The sequence below is a fragment of the Lathyrus oleraceus genome, chromosome 4 (genome assembly GCF_024323335.1).
Source record: "Lathyrus oleraceus cultivar Zhongwan6 chromosome 4, CAAS_Psat_ZW6_1.0, whole genome shotgun sequence".
Classification (NCBI taxonomy): domain Eukaryota; kingdom Viridiplantae; phylum Streptophyta; class Magnoliopsida; order Fabales; family Fabaceae; genus Lathyrus; species Lathyrus oleraceus.
In genome coordinates this window covers 105,588,525-105,603,504 of record NC_066582.1, presented here as the reverse complement: position 1 = coordinate 105,603,504, position 14,980 = coordinate 105,588,525, and the positions used below count along the sequence as shown (strand labels likewise).

The window sequence follows — 14,980 nt, the reverse complement described above, 5'->3', positions numbered from 1 at the left end:
GATGGATCAGTTGGTTGGTGCTTGTGTGTTTAGCAAGATTGATTTGAGGTCTGGGTATCATCAGATCCGTGTGAAAGCTGAAGATATTCAGAAGACTGCTTTTAGAATAAGGTATGGACACTATGAGTATTCGGTGATGCCTTTCGATGTGACGAATGCACCTGGTGTATTTATGGAGTACATGAATCAGATTTTTCATCAATATCTCGATAAGTTTATTGTTGTGTTTATCGATGATATTTTCATCTATTCGAAGAGTGAAGAGGATCATGTTGAGCATTTGAGGATTGTTTATCTGTATTGAAAGAGAAGCAGTTGTTTGCTAAACTTTTGAAGTGCGATTTTTGGTTGAAGGAAGTGAGTTTCCTTGGCCATGTGATCTCTAGTGGTGGTATTTCGGTTGATCCTTCTAAGATTGAGGCTATATCTCAATGGGAAGCTCTGAAATCTGTGTCTGAGATTCGTAATTTTCTTGGTTTGCCAAGTTATTATCGAAAGTTTATTGAAGGATTTTCTAAGTTATCTTTGTCGTTAACACAGTTGACTAGGAAAGGTCAAGCTTTCATTTGAATTGCACAGTGTGAAGCTAGTTTTCAAGAGCTGGAGAGGAGATTGACTACTGCTCCTATTTTGATTTTACCGAATCCATCAGAACTATTTGTCACGTATTGTGATGCTTCTTTGATGGGTTTAGGAGGTGTGTTAATGCAGAATCAACAAGTTGTAGCTTATGCTTCAAGGCAACTCAAAGTGCATAAGAGGAATTATTCGACTCATGATTTAGAATTAGTTGTTGTTGTGTTTGTTTTAAATATTTGGAGACCTTATTTCTTTGGGTAAAGATTTGATGTGTTTAGTAATCACAAGAGTTTGAAGTATTTGTTCGATCAGAAAGAGTTGAATATGAGGCAAAGGAGATGGTTGGAATTCTTGAAGGATTATGATTTTAGTTTGAATTACCATCTTGGCAAAGCGAATGTTGTAGCCGACGCTTTGAGTAGGAAATCTTTGCATATGTCGATGTTGATGGTGTGAGAATTGGATTTGCTTGAACAATTTCGATATATGAGTTTGGTTTGTGAAGAGGATTCTTTTTGAGTGAAGCTTGGTATGTTGAAGCTTACTAGTGGAATTTTGGATGAGATTCGAGAAGGTCAGAAATCTGATTTGGTTTTGGCAAATCGATTTACATTGATCAATCAAGGTAAAGGTGGTGATTTTCAGATTAATGAGAATGGTATCATGAGGTGTCATGATAGAGTTTGTGTTCCCGATGTTTCGGATTTGAGAAATAGGGTTCTTGATGAAGGACATCGTAGTGGTTTGAGTATTCATCCTGGTGCTACTAAGACGTATCAAGATTTGAGGAAATTGTTTGGGTGGCCTGGTATGAAGAAAGAGATTGCAGAATTTGTGTATTCGTGTTTGAATTATCAGAAATCGAAGATTGAGCATCATAAGTCGTCTAGTTTGTTACAACTGTTATCTATTCCTGAATGGAAATGGGATAGTATTTCTATGGATTTTGTTTCTGGTTTACCTAGGACTCCGAGTAATTGTGAAGTTATTTGGGTTATTGTGGACAGGTTGACAAAATCTGCTCACTTTATTCCGATTAGAATGGATTATCCAATGGAGAGGCTTGCAAAGCTGTATATTTAGAAAATTGTCAGTTTGCATGGTATTTTGTCTAGCATTGTGCTAGATAGGGATGTGAGGTTTACTTAGAGATTTTGGGAAGGTTTGCAACATGCTTTGGGTACAAAGTTGTGTTTGAGTTCTGCTTATCATCCGCAAACAGATGGTCAGACCGAGAGGACGATTCAGTCGCTTGAGGATCTTTTGAGAGCTTGTGTTTTGGAACATGGAGGTGCTTGGGATAGTTATTTGCCTTTGTTGAGTTTACCTACAAATAATAGTTTTCATTTGAGTATTGGTATGGCTCTGTTTGAAGCTTTGTATGGTAGAAGGTGTAGGACGCCTTTGTGTTGGTACGAATCTGGAGAGAGTGTTGTGGTTGGACCTGAGATAGTTCAACAGACTACTGATAAGATTAAAATGATCAGAGAGAAGATGGAGGTTTCTCAGATTCGTCAGAAGAGTTACCATGACAAGAGAAGGAAAGCGATTGAGTTTGAGGTAGATGATCATGTGTTTTTAAGAGTTACTCCGGTAATGGGTGTTGGTAGAGCATTGAAGTCACGTAAGTTGACACCGCATTTTATTGGTCTGTATCAGATTTCTGAGAAAGTAGGTGATGTGGCTTATCAGATTACATTGCTGTCGTTACTTGCTAATCTCCATGATGTGTTTCACGTGTCTCAATTGAGGAGATACATTGCAGATCCTTCACATGTTGTCCAATTAGATGATGTTGAGGTTAGAGATAATTTGGTTGTGGAGACATTACCTAGGCGGATAGAAGATAGAGAGGTGAAACAACTCCGTGGTAAAGAGATCGCTTTGGTGAAAGTCATTTGGGGAGGATCGGCTGGTGGAAATGTGACGAGGGAGCTTGAGAGTCAGATGAGGGATTCATATCCCGAGTTGTTTGCTTGAGGTAATTTTCGAGGACGAAAATATTTTAAGTGGGGGAGAGTTTTAACACCCCGATTTAATTTCCGTATTTATTCATTAGGTATTTATTTTAATTAATCATTATTTGGTGTGATAATTAACTAAATATGTGTTCTGGTGATTATTTAAATTATTTGAATATATGTGTTATTTGAATAATTGAATTTTATGAGTAGAAATAACAATTGTCTAGTAATGAGCCTAATTACTTAGAATGGGTGGATAAGTGGGTTAAGCCCATTATGAGTTAAAAAGATAGTAAGGATTTTAGAGATTAGAGTTAGTTTTGTAAAACAATAGAAGAAGAGAGAAGAGAAGAGAAGAGAAGAGAAAGAGGAAAAGAGGAAACTAGAAGAAGAAGGACCTAGAGATTTCATCTATACTAAGGTAAGGATGGGATTTCAAGTGGTTATGGGTAAAACATAATGTATGTAATGTATGTGGATTAGATATCATGAACTTAGGATTTGGGGATTTTGATTTTTGAGAAACCCTAACATGTGTTTATGTTTTAATCCATGAAATTGATGTTTATGTTATGCTATGATGTTTCTATATTGAATTCCATGAATGGGTATGTGTATAGAACATGATTTGGTGTATAATTGCATATTTGAGTTTCACTTGAAAATGGTTGATTTGGAATTTTGGTGAAAATGAGTGGAGCTTAGAATCTAGTTTCTATGATCCTAATAGTTGTTATATGATATATATATATATATATATATATTTATGCTGTATAACTATTTATTTCATGAAAAATGATGCATTAATGTGGTTTTATGATGAAAATTCGTGTTGGACAACAGTATTTTTGAAACAGCAAATTTTTTGGTTTTTGACAGCATTTTTGCAATAGCAAATTTTTTGGTTTTTGACAACATTTTTGCAACAGCAAATTTTCTGGTTTTTGACAGCATTTTCGCGACAACAAATTTTCTGGTTTTGACAGCATTTTGAAAAACTTGTAAATTCAATAACTTTTGAACCGTAACTCCACTTGAGGTGCCGTTTGGACCGTTACGAAGCTAAGAATATTATCTATAATATGATATTCATTTGTATAACAGTATATTAATATTTTATCAAAAGAATCCTAATATGGATGTATGTTGTATGTGTGGTGAATGTGAATGACACGTTTTCTATTGTTTGGCATGTATTGGATGGTTTTTAGATGGATTTTATGAAGAAATATAATACTTGAAATTATATATGTGATGATGTGAATTGATGAATTTGATGATTAACATGAATTGGCTTGTTTGCTTTATGTTAATGTGTTGTGATGAGATGATGAATGTTATTTGATGTATTGTTTGGGATTGAAGTCATGTTATGTGTATGTTGTGCAAATGTTGGATGCGGTATGCTTATGTATGATTAAGGGGTTGCGATCGTCTTAATTGCATGAGTCTTGTTGTTGTTGCCCACTTACACTAGCATGAGTCTATGAAAGAGGCAATGTTGGGTAATCTCGTGTAGATTATTTGCTTGTCCCAAACCTAACGTTGAATGGGGTTTGAAAGCTTAAGGCTGAATCAAGCTTTAGAGGTGGTTATCTAGTTTATTTTAGAGACGCTCGACAAGCCGGAAATGATAACGGATGGGATCCACATGCATATCGCATTGAGTCACACATTGAGTTGTGTGTGCCGGTGTGAATTGTTGTTTGTATGATTATATGGATATGATTTTGGTAGATATGCATATACGTGGATTTTAGGTGATCCATTTGATATGAATTGTTGATGTGTTGTTGATGTGATATGTGTGCATATTTGTGATATATGTGATGAAATGGTGACTTGTATACATTATGAAATCATGTGAAAGTTGTATATATATTTGATGATGATTTGTAAATGATGATGGATGATAATATGTACATGAAATCGATATGTTGTAAGATATGACTTTTGTACATCGTTTAGTATTTATAAATGAATACTTGTGGATTGTTGAGCCATGTTGTATGATGGTAAACATGTGATTCTTTAATAAGATGATATGATGTGTGTTTGTATGAAGCGTGATGAATTCTAATAATATATGTATATTTGTTATACATTTCATATTATTATGTTTTTATATAATGATTTGAGTTCTCACACTTTTGTTGGAATGATGTTCTATCGTGACATCGCTCAGGTACCGGAGATAGTGGTGCTTCGCACAAGTATTAGATTCGGAGGCTAGTTCTTGTTGTGTTTTGACTAGGTAGTCTATAGTGCTCTGGTCATGTAACACTTGGGTTTATGGGATTATTTGTATTTGTTTTGATGTTGAGAGATATTGTTGTGCTCTCATTTATCTTGTTATTTGGATATGATGGTTTTGATGATGAGTTGCCTTAGAGCCCAAAATGATATTTTGTGGTAGATGGTTTATGGGAATCATCACTATTTACCATTTATGAAGAGAGATGTTATTCCATTGTGTGAGTTTGCATGTTGGTTATTTGGTTTTGATTTATAATTCATGTTACTTGTATGTGACCATGGCATGTGTTATTTCTGACTGAAGTAAATGTGATGCCCTCGTGTGTGCATGCTTTAATTTACTCTAATTATGCAATTGTATGTTGTATTTGAGTAGTAGTAGTTTGGGGGGTGTTACAGGTAACAAAGTTGCTAGATCAGTGATGGTCGACAAAAACAACATACAACATGAAAGAGGGAAGTATGCAAGAACTTGCGTAGAAGTTAATATAGCCAAACCCATATTAGCGATGTTTTCAGTTAAGGGATAAAGTCAAAAGCTAAAGTATGAAGGACTACACTTACTGTGTCTGAACTATGGAAGGTATGGACACTACTAAGAAGGATATCCAATGAAAGTGAAAGGAAAAGAGTTGGTGGCGAAAACTAGAAAGAGGAGCATGGTAGGTGAAGGATCATCTATGGAAATTCAAGGTACGAAAAACAATGACAATTGGATGGACCCTAGAAGGTGGTTCATAAAAAAACACTAGGAAAAAGGGTCATAGATGGTTGAAGGAACACAACATCGATGAGAGCTAATGGGTAGACAACATTGAATGGATCAAGATTTATGTCTCTGAGCAAAGAAATCTCATAATTCAATAAGGTCATTAATGATTTAAATTAGGGGTGAAAAACGGGCATGTCCGCCTCGTTTAGGCCCGCCCCGTAAAAGCCCGCAAACAAATGAGGTGGGGCGGGACAATCATAGTTGAGGATGCATGCCTAAAACTTAGGCCCACCTCACAAAAAAGTGAGGGCGGGGCGGGGAAAGCCCGCAAGCATGCACTTTTTAAGCCTAAAAATGCAAAAGTTTATGTAAATGCTCGTGCCCACAAAAGTCTGCAAAGAAAGCGGGGCGGGACGGATATATTAGAGGGTGGGGACCTAAATCCTTGGCCCGTTCCACATTAAAGTGCGGGCAAAACATGCATGCCTAACGGACCGGACCCGTTTTGCCACCCCTAATTTAAATGGTAATAATGATGAGAGTATAATGGTTATTGATGAGGATATGGTTATCGCTAATAACAAGGAAATAATTCTAAAAATTAACGAGGAGAGAGAAGGAGATATTCTGCAGAAAATGATAGTTGCATTGATTCAAGGGACAGATATTAAAGAGAATATGATGGAGTCAAATCAGTTAATGATTAGTGTAATATTGACGGAGAATATTCAGGAAAAATAAGTCATTAATGGTGTACACGGGAAGAAGGATAAAAATGGACAAATAAAAAGTAATAAAAACGCGAGACTGGCAACATGTGGAACACATGCATTTAAAGGGAAAGGAGTTGGTGGGAATAAAGAGGATTGGAAGGCTTGGTGTGGAAAATCAAAAATACTATAGGAAGAGAGGACCAATAAAAAAGAAACGGGTTTTATAAGTGAGTTGTACTCAATTTTCATAGCTCTAAACCATTTAAGTTGAGCTAATACTTTCTTTGTGGTGGTAGGTTCTAAGTGAACAAGGAAAATATTTGGCTTGGGTTTACCAGTTTTGGCTCTTATAAGCATATGATGATCATTAATAAGTAAACATGTGTTAGGAGGTTGACTGTGAAAGAAAAGAGATTAAAACTCGGCACATTTAGACGTGAGATGGTGAGAGAAATAATATGTAGTGTCAATTTCTTAAGGTGACTTAAGAGATAAGCTCGACTATTGTGGGTTGAATGTAAAACCCTAATCCCCGATTCAACATTTAATAAGATAGTTCAAATAAAATTTCAGGATTAGAGTGTCACACATGCTTCACCATCGCATAAAAACATCAACACAACATAGTCATTTAAAAAAAGCAGCATTAATTCGACTTATAAATCTCAACATCAAGAGAATAATGAAGCTCTAACATAAGTAATACATAAAACAAATAAAGAATGAACAACTCGTCCCAGTTATTACATATCAGAGCGGCTCCTCTAATACCTAATGATAAAAGCTAAAGAGGCATCAACGTCATCCTCTAACTCAATGAATTACTCGTGTACCTGATTATATGTACTCCAGAGGAGTACATACGCCACAACAACAAAAGGAGGGTGAAAATACACCTTACAAATGTTTATGATGAAAATTAACATCAGGATGGTAAACTATAACAACAACAATAACAGAAAGTATAATATTCTTACAAAACACACTCACAGTCCAATTTATAATGCAAATGCTAATGCACCAACTCATTCATCAATATGCATGGGGTACCAGGTTTTTGGGGTCAAAGATTTATTACTTATTGCCCATGTCTCTGATTCCTCTTGAATTGTGCCTCTCTCTAGACATGAGACCGTCATGGTTCCTCTCTGAACCTGACCTCATTGGACCGAAGTCCTACCTAACTCCAAAATATATGCATGCATGATCATGTATAGCAAATAGGCATGCAACTCAATCAATTATCAAAATCATTATGCAACTTAAGCAATCATCAAAAATCATCAACAAAATAAGTTCCACTCTTGAACCAAATTTGCCAATAATCAGGCCTCACTGTAATCCCATCGGATTACTAATCTTAAAAATAGAATTTTTCCAATAAATAGGGCTCACTGTAATCCCCATTGGTTTATTAATCTTTGTAATTTTGGTACGCAGATGACAAATGTCGTATACGATGTCACGACACCAGGATCAGGACATTGTCACAACACAAACAATTGCAGTGTTAAAGTAAATAGCAGAAAGTAAATAACACAGATCAATTGTTAACCCAGTTCAGTGCAACGCCACCTACATTTGGGGGCATCCAAGCCAGGAAGGAAATACATTATAATAGTATTAGTTTGAAGTTCTAACAACCTCTGGTTTTACAAACTTATCACCTAATCACTACCTTTGGAATTTCTATCTAAGACTCTCCTAGATATGAGATCATTCTCACTTACCTTCAATCACACCACAATGATAACAACTTCCAACAATAAATAGAAGACACACTTCTAATGATACATAATCCACTCTTGCTTAAAAGCTCATGAATGATTCATAATTACAACTCAAAAACTCAGTCCAATTCAAGCATCTAAGTGAAACGAGAATGGCTCACAAATAAAAATGAACAAATAAAACCCTAACAGAGGTTATCACATACGCAACTTAGTTGTTTTCTTAGGTTTATAATCATCCTTTAAATAGCCCCAAAATAGAATGGGCTTCGAGCTAAATAATTGGCAGATTCAAATCACACTACTGCACAATTTTCTGCAAATTCAAATCAAATATGATATCTCCTTAAATATTTTTACATCCTTTCTTAAGAAACAAGGCAAAGTTTAAACTAACCTTTGCTTCTAAAATAAACGCTTCTTGGACCAAAAAACACGTGAATTAAATCTTTAAAGAATCTTCACTAATCTCATACTAAAAAACAAATCTTCTAAGAATGTAAAACCACGGCACACCACAATGTCGTACAAGCATGTCAAAACATCTTGCTATTTCACTTGTTTTAACAAAATGTTGCTAATCATAATACAAACAACTTAACAATCTCCCCCTTTGGTAAATTTTGGCTAAAACAACCTTTGCAAAACATATCTTTTAAAAACCAATAAACTCGAGAGAATTCTTCAAAGAAAAAGCATAATAAACAAACTTGGAACTACTCCAAGATACACCAGAGGCATACGCAGCAAAACAAGATAAAACCATCCTCATGGAGAATGTCACATAAGAGAGAAGTAAACTCTTACAACACAAACTTTTTGTAAAGAAAAATAAATTCTCCCAGACAGGATGTCAAGACATCAGGTATGTCATCAAGCACATAATCATCTCCAGTCAGGATGTTAAGACATCAATTATTACCTCAAGCATCTCACAACCATGACAACATCAAAACATCATGCTCCCCCTAAACACCAGATCAAGAGCAAAAACTACTACTCCCCCTTAAGTAGTACTTAAGGCGGGCAAAAAGAAATTTTATATATTAATACTACTACTCCCCCTTTTTAGCCAAAAATTGACAAAAACAGGAAAAACATTTCATTGGGAGAAGAAAAAATATCAGATGTAGCAGATCATATTACAGACCAAAAAGGCACACATGGTGCACAAATTTTCCAGGGCATAAAAACAAATGAAGCAGAAACATAAAGAAAAAAACACAAAGAGAACAGATCACATCAGTCATTATTACTTTTGGTTGTCTCTTCAACATCATCATCACTTGCATTAGCATCTTCTTCAACCTCATTATACTCCTGCTTATCACCATCCAGGTTTCCCTCATCATCTTCTTCAGACAAAGCATGTATCAGGATCTCAAGCCTGCTCTTCTTTTCAGTACAAGCTTTAATGGTTTCATCTAAAGTTTTACATGTGTCCTTTAATTCAGCAATGATTCGTGTCCTAGAAGTATAACTGGTAGATTTCTTGCCAAAATTCATGACAATGTCTAGGACATGTTTCCCTATAAACAACCTATAATGCAAAGAAAGAGGAGATTCTCTCTTGTAGGCAGCATCTGAACTGATCAAAATATTAGGGTGCTGACTCAGAATTACATAACAAATTCAGGAGGGAAATGCTATAGGCATCCTCACAGCAAAAGAGGTAGCATGCTTCATGGTTTGGTCAAAAACATAAGATCCAAAGTCAAACTTGGTTTTGGTTTCTACAATGTAAATGAACTTACCCAACCCTGTAGCAATGTTAGAAGTATGTTTTATTAGAAGCCAATTAGCAGCTCCAATTCTATGAATTACTGCATACTTCACACTCAAGCAACCAGCTGACAACTTCCCTTTTCTTGGCCATTCCTTTAGCTGTTTTGCAGCGATTTCCATGCAAATGATATTATCAGATACACCCACTTCAGTTTCTATGAACATGTTAATGGTTTCTGGAGAAAATTCCATACGCTTTCCTCTCACATACACCTTTCTAAACTCCTTACTCCTTTTGTTATCACAATCCTTAGAAATATTCACAATGAACTCTTTTACAAGCATATCATAACACTTACCAAACTCAACCACACTTTTCATCAACTCAGCTTCTTTAATCATATCCATCACTTCTTTTCACTCAAAGGCATCATTGCCAAGTTCCCTTTCCAAAGCCAGTCTTCTTTGATAAACAAATTTCTACTTCTCAACATTCTCCACATAGTGAAAAGAGATGTTGTCAATTAAAACTTCAGGTATATTGTCTGGAACCTTCTTCCCATAAGTTTTCTTCCTTATTGAAGGTACGATGTCTGGAATATCATGTTCAACATCAAAGTCAGAATCACTAGAACTAGAGGGGACTTCCCTCCTCTTTAGAGATCTCTTCTTGATGGCAGAAGTTACAACCTTGCTCCACCCTTTAGCAGAACCAACACTTGTACTTTTCTTGGGAGCCTTGAGAGGCTTACTTGTAGACTCAACAATTTTCCCTTTTCTACTCTTTAACCTCTTATCTATCCCTAGAGCCAATCTCTTACCAATAAACTCATCATCATAATCCAGATCATCTATATTTACAATGTTTGTAGATTGATCCTTCTTCACACCAGAATTTTCTTCTTTGTCAGACATACTATCAAAATCATTTTTCTCTTCAGATTTTTTAGGGGGCTTAATTGGAACAAACTCACTATTAGACTTTCCATCATATTTTTCAAGTGAGGTTTCAACAGGATGATTAGTTTGGGCCAAGGATGTAGTGACATTCGGCACAACAACAAACTTAGGTTCAATACCCAAAATATAAGAAATTAACACACGGATGCTTGTATCAATAGTATCTTTATCAGCAACATTCATACTAGATTGATCTAGGGTCTTATCAGATTTAGGTTTATCTAGACTTACAGTACTAGAGTTATATTTTTCAGATGATTCAACACTACCCACTACTTTTGGAGCAACAAAACCTTTAGTAGATGCAACAACATCAGGTTCGACATCAGTGGTTTTAATAGGACCAAGATATACGCTAGTCATAGAGTGAGGTTTCTTTACAGCAATAAATACCTCAATATTCCTAATCTCACTAGAAGGAATTTGAACCGACCCATAGGGGTTAGAATATTTACTTACAGTTGAAGGCTTAGACTTTTTCACATAGGTATTCTAGCCCTCCTTTTAGTAGGAACATGTCCTGGAACAATGGAGAGAGGAACGAAATCAGTTACAACATCTGAATGATCCATATTAGCACAAGTAATCCTAAGAGTCGGCTGATCTTTGGTGCTTTTGCTTGGTGTTGAGCCAGAAGGTTTATACATCTTAATGACAAATTTTGAGTTGAGATTGACTGTAGAGGGACGAAACTAAATAAGAACAATGATGAAGAGTTTATTGAAGGTAGAGATTATGGAATAAGTGAAGTAGGTAAGAGAGAGATGATGGCGTGTTGGAAAAAAATAAGGAAAGTTTGTAATAACTTCCCTAGAGTTCTGTGCACCACTAAATCGAGGGAAGAGAAAATATTGTTTGGACGCCTCCACATCAGTAATGTCTATAACTCTTCAAACATGCAAATTCCCAATTCGCACCTTAACTTCTCAAACTAATTTCATCCAAAGCTTTAGTAAATATATTTGTTAGTTGCTTCACTGTGGCCACTGTAAGACCCCAATTTTGACCCTAAGATCCCTCATGTAATTTCATCATATGCATTAGCATTGGGATCATACCTTGGCATCCTCCTTACCCTGTTTTCATTGGGTTTGTTTTGGGAGAGATCACCAAGCACAATGTGATTGTATCATGCTTGTATATTATCATTTTACTAACCAAAATACCAAAAATATGTCTTTGCATTTGCCTAACTCTTTTGTAGGAAGGGCTAGGTTCCCATTGATCTATCAAGTTCATATCTAGGGTTTAAGACCCTCATTGCTAAAATCACAACCAAGGATTGATACAAAATGGCTCTAAGCATCATATTTGAGTCCCAATGATCTCTACATGTTATTTTGATCAAGATTTCTTCAAGAGTTTGGAGTTGGTTTGCCTTGGAAATCCTGGTTTGTATGGGTATCCTGAGTAACTTCCTCAATAAGCTACCTCACCAATTGATCAAATTTATCAAGGGACACTTCAAATTTCATCATATTATACATATATGATCTACCATGAGCCTAAAAAGTCAAGAGAATTGAAAGTTAGCAAGTTGGTTGATGGTGGTTGGCCAGATGAATTCATCTAATCAAAACTGGGTCCCCCTAGACCCTATCTCCTACAATGTTCACCATATGAAAATGATTCCAAGAGAAAAGTTACTATAAATGACATTCCAAACAACTTTCATATTGAGACCTAGATCTAGTTTTGCTTGGAAAATCATTTTCTATGTTGAAACATTATAGGTCATTTTGTCTAAACCCTAATTTGAAAGTCAACTTCCCAAGGCCATAACTTGCTCAATTTTTATGATATGAAAGATTTCCAAGTTGCACAACCAAATTCAAGATGTCTAATTCAACTTTTATGTTTGGAGTGAAATCTAAATCAACTTTTATGAGCATGTGATATGAGGATACATTATAGGTCATTTTTGACCTATACCATTGAACAAGTGATTTTCATCAACTTCAAAAATGCATAACTCTATCATTTTAAATCCAAATGACATGAAATTGGTGACAATTTTGAAGGTCTTTGAAAGAGTACAACTTTGATGAGTATACTTTTCTCATTTGGAGCTCACATGAAAAGTTAAGTAACGTGGAACATTGAGGTATATGACTTGACACTTAGAAAAAATTTCAACATGTTGAAATTTCCAAACTTCCACCTCAAAATTCACCATGATCCAAGCTCCAAATGAAAAAGTTTCCAACATCAAAGTTGCTCCCCTTGATCTAATATTTCCAAAGAGTACTATTTCATGCATTTTGGATGAGGTTTTCTAGGGTTGCGCATGGTCTTAACAGGTATGCATCAAGTGGAAAGATTAAATGTCCAAAACATCATTTCACATTGCCTTACCATTCAAGCTTTTTTGAGACTTCAGAATAATTGAATTTGGACCAAAATGGATTGCTTCATGGGCCTGTACACGCCCATGCAAGCTTGTGCATGACATTTCCAAATTTGGAAGCAAATGCAAGTGTGAAAATATCACTCCCTCATGCTATAAATACATGCCTTCTGAGCTCATTTGAAGGATCCGTTGCGCGCCAGCTTTTCCCCCTCTTTTCAAACCCTCACACTTCAAAGGAAAACCTGAGAATTTTCAATCTGAAAATTGAGTTTAATCTCACTGTTTGGAGATTCAAAAACTCTAGGATCCAAAGCTTTATCCCATTGCCAAATCACTTCTGCAAGTTCCCTGAGTGTGATCAAGCAAGGATTGAAGCAAGCAAGATCAAGTTCTGTACAACATTGAAGGTATTTTCCAGAAATTTTCTTCTCTTCGATTTTCACTCAATTCTCATCAATTCTCTTGGATCTTTGGTTGTCTGAAGTCCTACCAATGTAGGCAAGAAGATTGAGTTGTTTTGAGGTCAAATTGAAGCAACTCAGTTGACACACCTCAAAATTCAACTCCTCATATCTTTCTATATATTTGGAGTTAGTTAAAATTGAGGCCAGATTCGTGCTCTACGCCATTTTTTCTTTCAAATCATGTCCTCCTTTTTCATTTATGTGATGGTGATGAGTGAACTAGTCCGGTGAGCCTCGCCTGAGAAGGTGACCGGAGTTTCAGCGCTGGTGGTGTGCTGGACAAGTTCTGAGCCACATAATCAATTCAAAATGTTTTAATCTCACGCGTTGGTTTTGATTACCATCCCTGTGGCGCATTGACTTAAGTCCATGGTGGAAAGCACGCTGATTCCCACTTGATCTGCCACCTCAACTAATGAGGGAGATCAAGTGGTCCACGTTTTTTTTGTATTTTCTGATTTTCATTTTATTCCTTTGATTTTCATTAATTCATATTAATTTTAATATTGATCCCAAATATATGAGAGTTTCACCAAAAAAATTGAAATAAAATCCTCTTTCATAATTTGAATTAAAATTATTTTTTGGATCATTATTAATATTTTTCATGATTTAATTGATTTTGTGAATATTTTTAATTGTTTAAAAATACTTTTAAGGCTCTAAAAATTCTGAAAATTTTTCTCCAAGGTCCTTTGACCTCGTTTGATCTATGATAAATCTCATGGCCATTTCTTTGGTGTTTTGATGAGATTTTAGGAATTTGACAAACCATATTTAATTTAATGCATTATTTTTAGTATTTTTTAAATTGAATAAATGTCAAATAATTGTGTTGAGCCATTTTGATTGTTTGTATGAGTTTGACTTGTGTTGTTGGGCCTTGGTCAAGGTTGTTTGACTTTGTTAGGTTAAGATCATTGGATTTAGGGGATTGATGGAATGTATATTCCATCTCCCAAAATGAATGAATGATCTTAATTTGGTAAAAGTCCTCCTTTGACCAATTTGTGATTGATCCATTCCCCCTCCCTCTTCATCTTATTCCCCTTCTTTATGCATTCATACCATGGACCTATGATATCTCAATATCCTAAGTCAGTTGATTGAAAAATCAACATAAGTATGAATGAGATTAGGCCACCTCTTTTGCATATTCTTTTTGTGTGTGGTATGTTTCATGAGCATAGTCCATATACTATGTCTCTAACATACATTAACACCAAAATTCTATTGCCCGACCTCAGATAATTGTGACTTCTACATAAGTCCAATTACGATTGCTTAACATAGCACTAATTTTTTGACACAAAAGGCATAGCATTCCAGTTAGTGAGATTGTAAGTCTCCCCTCTTTCATGGTATTATGTGGAAACTTGGCCTTTTTCCCTTCCTTTGGAGGATGTCTTGGTTCAAGGATTCATGCTTGTGATAAATGGGTTGAGTGTTCTCCAAAGAATGACTTGAAACAAAAAGCAAAAGTAATAATAACTTCTAACTCATTAACAACTAACATTTAATTCGAAG

At 35.5% G+C, this 14,980-nt stretch overlaps 2 protein-coding genes across 2 annotated transcripts in view; both read left to right on the top strand.

The window, feature by feature from the left end:
* The window catches only part of LOC127136230 (uncharacterized), a 1,232-nt gene extending 662 nt beyond the window's left edge, over positions 1-570 (top strand). The window contains exon 2 of the mRNA XM_051062819.1: positions 355-570. Within this exon, the coding sequence (XP_050918776.1) occupies positions 355-570 (216 nt within the window). The remainder of the gene's footprint in view (positions 1-354) is intronic.
* Positions 571-2,058: 1,488 nt separating this feature from the next.
* On the top strand, positions 2,059-2,559 carry LOC127136229 (uncharacterized). Its single transcript, XM_051062818.1, has one exon. It carries the CDS (start codon positions 2,059-2,061, stop codon positions 2,557-2,559), a length of 501 nt encoding a protein of 166 aa, XP_050918775.1.
* The last annotated feature ends 12,421 nt before the right edge of the window (positions 2,560-14,980 follow it).

Excerpts from the sequence above, each read along its gene's own strand:
- LOC127136229 (XM_051062818.1), top strand. The coding sequence starts at position 2,059 with ATGATCAGAGAGAAGATGGAGGTTTCTCAGATTCGTCAGAAGAGTTAC.